The sequence below is a fragment of the Leptosomus discolor genome, chromosome 12 (assembly GCF_034619465.1).
Source record: "Leptosomus discolor isolate bLepDis1 chromosome 12, bLepDis1.hap2, whole genome shotgun sequence".
NCBI classification, from domain to species: Eukaryota; Metazoa; Chordata; class Aves; order Leptosomiformes; family Leptosomidae; genus Leptosomus; species Leptosomus discolor.
The window spans coordinates 13,997,609-14,005,730 of NC_141402.1; the positions used below are offsets into that span (position 1 = coordinate 13,997,609).

General features: G+C 40.0%; 1 protein-coding gene across 3 annotated transcripts in view; it reads left to right on the forward strand.

Annotated features, from left to right (window-relative positions):
* The window catches only part of KCNQ1 (potassium voltage-gated channel subfamily Q member 1), a 359,122-nt gene extending 351,621 nt beyond the window's left edge, over positions 1–7,501 (forward strand). For all 3 annotated transcript variants that reach the window (XM_086472063.1, XM_086472061.1, XM_086472062.1), the window contains one exon: positions 7,301–7,501. In XM_086472063.1, the coding sequence (XP_086328189.1) occupies positions 7,301–7,501 (201 nt within the window). The remainder of the gene's footprint in view (positions 1–7,300) is intronic.
* Positions 7,502–8,122: the final 621 nt, after the last annotated feature.

Sequence of the window (8,122 nt, forward strand, 5' to 3'; positions counted from 1 at the left end):
TCCTTGTCAGGAGAGGATTATATTTATCTTACCTTGCTTCCTTTAGTCGAGCAGCAAGTTACAGCTGGATAATTTTATGAAGGTGACATGTAAAAACCAAATCAACTTCTGTGTTTGTAACTTTTGATTTCTATTTCTGCCTCATGTTTTTTAAGGTCTTAAAGGAATTGCTGTCTTATATAAGCACAGCATCTGTTGTTGGTGCTTGTTTCTTTGTAGGTCTCCTTTAATAGTTCCTTTTGTACCTGAAGGTTTGCCTGCTGCTGATCTGCAGAATTTACTCGCATAAGGATTATGTACATGAGTTGTGTGTAAGTGGCTGGAAATAGTCAAAGATAGCTGTGAAGGTTTCTGTTTTATTGTGTATCATCTTCTTTAGCTACTGCTGTTTGAAGACTATCTTCATTTTCATTTGGGGAAAAATGGCAGTATCATAAAAGAGACAGTTACACAAACATGCTGCCAACATTCTCTGCTTGGTAACATATATGCTGTATTTTATATTTATCAGGACAAAATTCTTCAAACAAACAAAAATTACTTTAGAATGCCACAAGTGTTATAGTCAGTAATCAAATGTCCACATGCTGGTGTTACCAGTTTGTTTTAATTCCCAACATAATTAAGAAAAATGTGTGACAAAACTGAATTTCTACACGGGGCATTACTAATTTACTATGCCAAGTGAAGCCCTTTTTAATAGCTGTTCACTGATATCAAGGTAACTTCTTTAGAATCTGAGCCAGCAACTGGCTCATAAATCCTGGTTGTTTCCAAGCTCTGATCCTGACTCAACGACTCAGAAGTTTCTTCCCAGTCCCAGGTCATCACCCTCTGTTGAAAGCACAAGCGGCACACCCTGATTAATGGTGAATTATCAGCTGCCATTTAAGGATTACTACTACAAGAAATAAGGGGGGGTTTTACACTTTTTAAAAGTGTAGGAGAAGTATTTTACTATAAAAATACAGAGTAAGATAAGACCAGGAATAGTCTCAGTTTACTGAAAAAACAGAACAATTTTTAGTATCTCAAAGTGAGGAAGAGATTGGCAACGATAGCTTTATGCAAGAGAGCTGATTTTAGGACACAATGTTTAGCAAGTGCCTTTCTTTCCAAAGATGCTTTTTGTCTCAAAGTTATCCTTTTTTTATCAGTTAAGGCAGTGGTTACAGTGTTCATATATTTTCATTGACTAGAAAGTGACTTGTCGCATGCAACCCTCAAAACCTGTTAATTTTGTTCCTCAAAAGCTCAGCCTTTATATTTTTCTAGCGATGAGTAATCTTACAGTAGAGAGTGTTTTCTCACTGGCTTCACTTCCTCTATCCTCCCCCCAGACACCGCACGCGTAGTCCCTTCTTTGGACAACTCTCAAGAGAAAGTACAGACAGTCTGGAGAACGAATCTTCCTCCATGCAGATTACATTCTCCTATAAACACCTCAGCGATGGGTATATAACCTCCAGCAAGACTGCTGCCTGATGTCTGGCAACAAAATAAACAAGTGGAAGCCAGAAGCTCTGATACAGGGATTCACAAGAATCTGGGATCTTGAGTACTATAAATGGAAGGAAGACTCTTTCCATGATTTTTGAAGAATCATGTACCTGAAGAAAGAAACTTTCTTTAATAATACTGAGATTTTTGGTCTCCTTCCACTATTATACTTATAAAGAAATATTTTAAATCCTCTGTGAAGATTCCCATAGCTATCCCTGAGCTTCTCTAGAAAGCCACTCCACACACCATATTTGTTCCTGTCCACAGGGCTCTCAAAACTAAAGCATTAACTGTTGGAAATATTGAGATACCAAAATGTCTAGGGACTTAGCAAGAAAAGGAGCCAGGGAACCTGCTCTCTAAATCTTCCTCAGATATTCTCAAGAACTTAAACAGGATGGATCCTACCAAAGAAAAACGTGATTTATAACCACGTCTTTGCTTGCAGAACACCCTCACTGTTTTCTTAAGTACCGCTTGATACTGATGCCTTCCTTCATATCGTGGCCATTAACAGGTATCATAAGTTCTGGAATATTTATTTTCTCTTACCTTTTCTTCAACTTAGTCGTTAGTGTGTTTTGTTAACAGAAAGGACATTTTTGTGTGTTTTTCTGAAATATAAAGCTAGCTTATTACCGAGCATGGTACTGAATAGCAAACACACTAGGGATTCTATACAACACTGCTTACAAGGATGCACACGTGTAGAAAGAATTGTTTTGTTTCCTTACAAGTTTGCGACACTGCAGAGCGATAGGGTCCTCCTCATTAACAGACCACCAGGACCAATAAATACATGAAGCTCTCCCAAATCATCTTCAGTTATTTCAAAAAAGTGCCTTAAAGGGTTCGTTCACTTTGAGCTAAAAAGCTTCACCCTCAGGAATGAATGCTACTCGGGATAAGTCAGGGTATAGCAGACTTGGGAATCTGATGCTGGGAAAGTAGCTGAAACTTTCCTTTTATCATGTTTTCCTTCAGCTAAATGTTGCTTGTATTCTGGTTTTCCTGTTCTCTAGCAGCTTCACTCTCAGCTTTCTGTATTAAGAACAAGCACAGTCCTGAACCCATTGACTGAGCACTGTGCTGATAAAATTCCCTTGATTAAGCACAAATTATTTGTTTAATCAGTCAACCGTGTTAAGAACATAAGTAGTTGTAAACCACCATTCTGTCCAAAGGGACTATGATTTTTTCCCTTAATAATATTTAATTTTCAAATCTCTGAGAATGAAGGGCAGATGAGACAGCTTTAATCGACAGCATTAATCAACCTTGATCCCTCCAGATCATGGAGCAGTGCTTGGCATAACATGCTAGTAATTTGTGGTCTTTGTGGCCTAAATTATACCAAACTCCAAATTTTGTCCTTCAGCTTCCTCACTATCCTGAATATCCATGGCTGAAAATACTGTTCCCCTCAGCTCCGTAATTCTGTCTGTCCTTGCCCCTTCCCAGGAAATCCCTATAATTAGTTCTGGGAGCGGGTCTCCAGAGTGCTGCTTTTTAGTTCTCCGTTATAGGGGTGCATAAAGGAGACTCTCCTCCAGATGTCCCTGGAGCCACTCAGGCTTCTTTGGGTTTTTTTCCAAAACAAAAAGCAAGGTAAGAAATTCATTGTTCCATGTTATGTTCTGAATCGTACAATGAATTTGTTATGAATGCTTAAAATTACAGGGCATTTAGAATTAGTATAATGTGAAGATCTGTGGAATTTTAATAGATAAATTGCTCATTATTTTGTTCTCTCATCACAAGAACAATCTGTGTCTTGTTCACTAGCACCTCCTGGGATGCCTTTGATACCTTTATTTTTTTTACCTTTAGTTGGCATGTCACTTCATATCAAGTTGTAGAGGACTGCTGCTCCTGAAAACATGACCTAAGAGGACTTTGTGGTTCATATGAACTATGTCATCGCTGCTAGCCTATTGTGTGGGGTGTCAGAGTAGTCATGTGCCTCTGTGACTTTTTAGGGAGAGCAAAAATCTGTTCTGTAACATAACTACATTTCTTCGTGATGTGCCGTTTCAGGTTTGTGCTCTAATCTTTCAGCCTTTGTGAAGAGCTCTTCGGTTGTTGGGGTTTTTTTTCTCAGTGCACTGCATGGATGGGATTGTTTTATTCATTTCTAAGAGCTAGGTTCAAAACTTGTTTAAATCTGCTTCTCTCCATCTGTGCTCAATCTATGATCCTTGGATCTTTTTTTAAAAAAAAACCTTACCTTGGAGGATGGAAAAATCTTGTTTTCATACAATATTTCAGTAAGACTTAGGAATAACTGTGGTGTGTAATTTCTGAAGAGTTTCAAACACTGCTTCCTCTCCCCAACTACTATAAAATACAAAGGAAATTATTTGCATATAAAGAATTTGATCATCCAAACATCATGCTTCTAATGAAACATAAATCAGCTAGAAAGAGCTTACTTAGTTTTTCCTAAAAGAAACAAATCAGTCTGAGTTATTTTTCTATGTAATTAACACTGTTTGCTGTTTTAAGTAGAGGGATCAGAGTTGTCCAAAGCAGTTAAGATTATAGCAACATCAGCAGTTTTTCTGTTTGCTTTGCTTTTATTCATTCTGGCATCATAGCTAATTTCTAATCAAGTAAATGTGTTTGAAAGTATGATTCAGGGGAGATGATACACTTCTCCATGCTAAGTGCATGAAGCTACTTTAATAAAAAGGGTATTGCACATGATGACATTTTTCTAGTGGATATAATTATTTCTGCAGCAAACAAGTGAACGATGTATTTTGGGATGTGTGTTCAGATGACGACGGGCAGATTGGGCGTGCCGATAAGCAAGGCCATTCACCAGCAAGCCTCTTATTCTTGTACATCAGAGGCCTGTGGTGACAGTAGATGTTGCCTTCTGGTGGCTTTTACTTCTCTCTTTAAAATGTCTCATACGTTAAGCAGACACCCCTTTGGCAGAACCAAGGATGGGGGCCCGTCGTGCCATTGCCGTCTCATTTGCGAATGTCGCCTTTTCTGATCCAGGCCCATGAAGCACGAGTAGAGCAATGTACAGAAATCCAGACTGCTCCTTCTTTTGTAATATCCAAAGAATATGTTACTATTTGGGATTGATGATTCAGTCCAAGATTGATCCAGAGCCCGCTGAAGTCACTGGAAGTCTGCGATTGCCAAAAACTACCACTGACTTCGGCGTGTCTTGGAGAAAGTCCTTCACAGGAACAGAACTCCCTGGGAAATGGCTTGCTTTATTGGAAAACAAAACTGTCAAACAACAATTAAACACAGCTGGCTACCTGGACCTCCCTCCACAAAAGCTTTGTGGCTTTAGAGCCCTACCCCAGTAAGCAGGACATGGAAGATGAAGGTCTTTACTTTTTGTCTCATATGGCTCAGCTCAATAGCAATTAGCTTCTGCCTCTGCTTCTGTGGGCCTGCTGCACTCCACAGCTGCAGCAGCCAAACCTTGTTCTCTAGAAAAAATTAGACAATTATCTCTGGGAATTTATTTCCCAGCAAGAATATTCGCATCTCACTTCTCTCCAGTACTTCATCACCAAGACACACAGCTGTTGAAGGACTATCCAGATCTCAGTCCAATCTACTGTCATGTTCAATAGCTCTCACTGCAAGAGTTTCATAAATGCACATTTTCCAGATAGATCTTCAGTCTGTGTTTCCTCTGGTAAACCCTGCCTGGAGTCACAAATTAAGAAATATATAAAAAAATCCCCCAGTTAGTTTAGAATGATTAGCAAAAAGACATTTCTTGTTAGAGGAAAAGTTGTCCTTCGGACTCTGAAGATAGCTGTTTGTCTGCAGTCTTCCACTACAGACCTTCCAGCACAGCTGTCTCAGAAAACAAGTGATACCTGGGCAGTGGGGGGTGGAGGAATGGGGTATTTTTGTGGGCTTCACTAGCACTGGTTTGCACTGCCACACTTGGGGCATCATGAGTTTGCCATCTGTGATGGGCACCATTTTGGGCAAAGCGTGCCTTTTTTAAGGGAGTGAACAAATAGTGATGAAATGAAATCCTGATGATCTGCCCAACTTTCCATCTGTATTTCCTTCAAGAAATCTTGAACTTACGTGTTCTTCAGCTTCCTCATTTGAAGAATCTCATCTTTCAACAGCCATTTCCATCCAGAATTACTAGTGTTTCATGTACCATCTAGGGTGCTTTGCCTAATGTTTTCAAAACCAGCTGCGAAGTATAAATCTCTGGCACCTCATATTTTTAAATCACTGTATCTGCTTCCCTACCAGTTGTACAAAGTGTTTAAAAAACCGGCATTTTCTCTACGGTGGAAAAACATTTTAGTCTCTGCTGAAATCCTCCAGGTTTGTTGATGTTCTGCTCAGCCTTGCTGTCTTTTACTGTCCTGTGTGATACTTGGATGACAGCCAAGCACATATAAATTGCTCCCACTCATGCGCTCTCTGGCAGTTTTATGTGCCTTTCACTACCTTCTAGTAGATATTTCAGGCAGCAATTTATTCCTATCACGTTTTTTTCTGCTTACTTTCTTTTCCCTTTTTAAAACATATTACATCTTTTTGCCTAGAATTTACTTAGTGTCTTAGGATCACTGTGGATCGATGGGTCAGAGACTAAACTGGCAAAATCAAGGCTTTCTCTTTATGCTTGTAGAAGGGAGTAGGAGGCCATAAGGCAGACTCTTACTGCCCAGTTTCAATGCCTGCCATGCTAAGGCACAGAACGTGGGCAGGACTTCAACACTGGAAGTGCGCATCTTGCCCTCAGGACATCTCGCTCAGTACATTGGAGTCAGCGCAGAGAGGAGGCTTCCCATGCCAGATAAAGGGAGTGGTACGGGTTGCTTCTTGACTGGAAAATGCAAGAAACCAGAGGCTGAATTGATGGTGCTCCTCTGAGTACCACACACATACACCAAATTGAGTCTAAATTTTGGACAAATCCATAACCTAGCCTCTTTTAGGTATCCTGATTTTCTTTTAAAGTTTTGAAGAGCAGAAAAAGCAAAAAAGAGGAATGAAAAAATTTAAGGAGCTTCTGTCTAAAGGCAGAAGAAAATGAGCATTGTGGATTCAGGCTGAACCTTCCCCTGCAGCCCCCCAGTTGAAAAATTTGCTTTCACCCGTCTTAGAAGAGTTTCTGCCTTGCTGTGATTCCTGTCATTCGAACGGCAATCCTAGGGAATGCTGTGTCACTGGGAGGGTGTGAGCACACAACTGAGTCATGCCCCACTCCCAGCCCTTGCCACAGACCCCAGCTGCGCTACACTCACAGCAGCAAAACCACCTGTGGGCATTTTGTGGCCTGAGCTGGTAGTTGGGCCCAAACGTAACCACGAGCATCAGTCAGCCTCAGCTTAGAGTTGATTAGATCACTGCAAGTAGAGCAGACATTTACCAGCGCGTATTGATACTATGGATGCGTATAAGCATGTTAGAAGTTTATCATGTTTTCAAAAAAATATGGACACAATAATAACAAAAAGCCACAGAAACTCAGTTCTGGGACTTAGTTCTCTATCCCAGCATATCTCTTTAAAAGCCCGTTTGTCATGTGTTCATTCAGGTATAAAATGAGTGTCAAAGCACATACCAGAGGTGAGTATTACCAGGTCTGTCCACATCCAACTCTGACCTATTGCGTTCAATTTCTGATGCTCTCTTTGATGAACTGTGAATCTGTGGTGCCTTCACAGAGGTTGTGGTGATCCTAATTAAGAAAACTGTCATTTTAATATTGATTTGTATCGCATGGTTGGTTGCAGTTTTCTCACATGCTGCTACTAAACAAACCTTTGCTTTGCCTTTGTAGGTGACACAAATGGACCAGAAACTGAACCTCATTACAGATATGCTGCATCGTCTGGTTTCCCGTCAGCAGGGGGATCAAGGGAACAACCGATCATCTCAGAGAGGCAACAATGTCAGTTCGGATCTTTTCCTCCCCAATAACACCCTGCCGACCTATGAGCAATTGACCGTACCGAGAACAAATGAAGATGATATATCCTGATGTGGTGTAAGTCTGGGCTGGGTTCTTCCCACCTTTTTCCTTTAAATGGGACTGAATGTTGAGAACCTGGAAGGAATTAAGTTCGTCAGCCATCCAAGAAAACACGCGACTACTGTACCTATACCACTAGTCTCAAATACGCTCTTCTAAAGCCGCTCGTAATAGCCGAAGGATTGCCAGGCTGTCTTCTACCAGGCAAAACTTACTGAACCTCCACGTTGATTTTGTTCGTGAACAAACGATCACAGCGCATTATCTCTCAGAAAGACCAAAACGATGCAAAGACAGGCAAAATGGCAAGGATTTAGAGCTACTTTAATAATAATAATAGTAATAATAATATTCTAATAATACTTGAACTTAGATGGAAAAAGTGCATTCTGTTTATGAATCTGCAGATAGCAATATATTTCTACTGCTAAGGTTTTTAAAACGAACTAGGATAACTTATGTTGTTTTTATTGTATAAACATACACTAACATTTTAGAGAATGACAAACCACATACTGAATCATTTTCTTTTTCTGTTTTATTTTAACGTTGCTGCATAAACAGTTATCAGATAATAACCAGATTTTTTAAATCTGTTTTTCTTCAGGGAGGAACTAATCCTTAATCTGG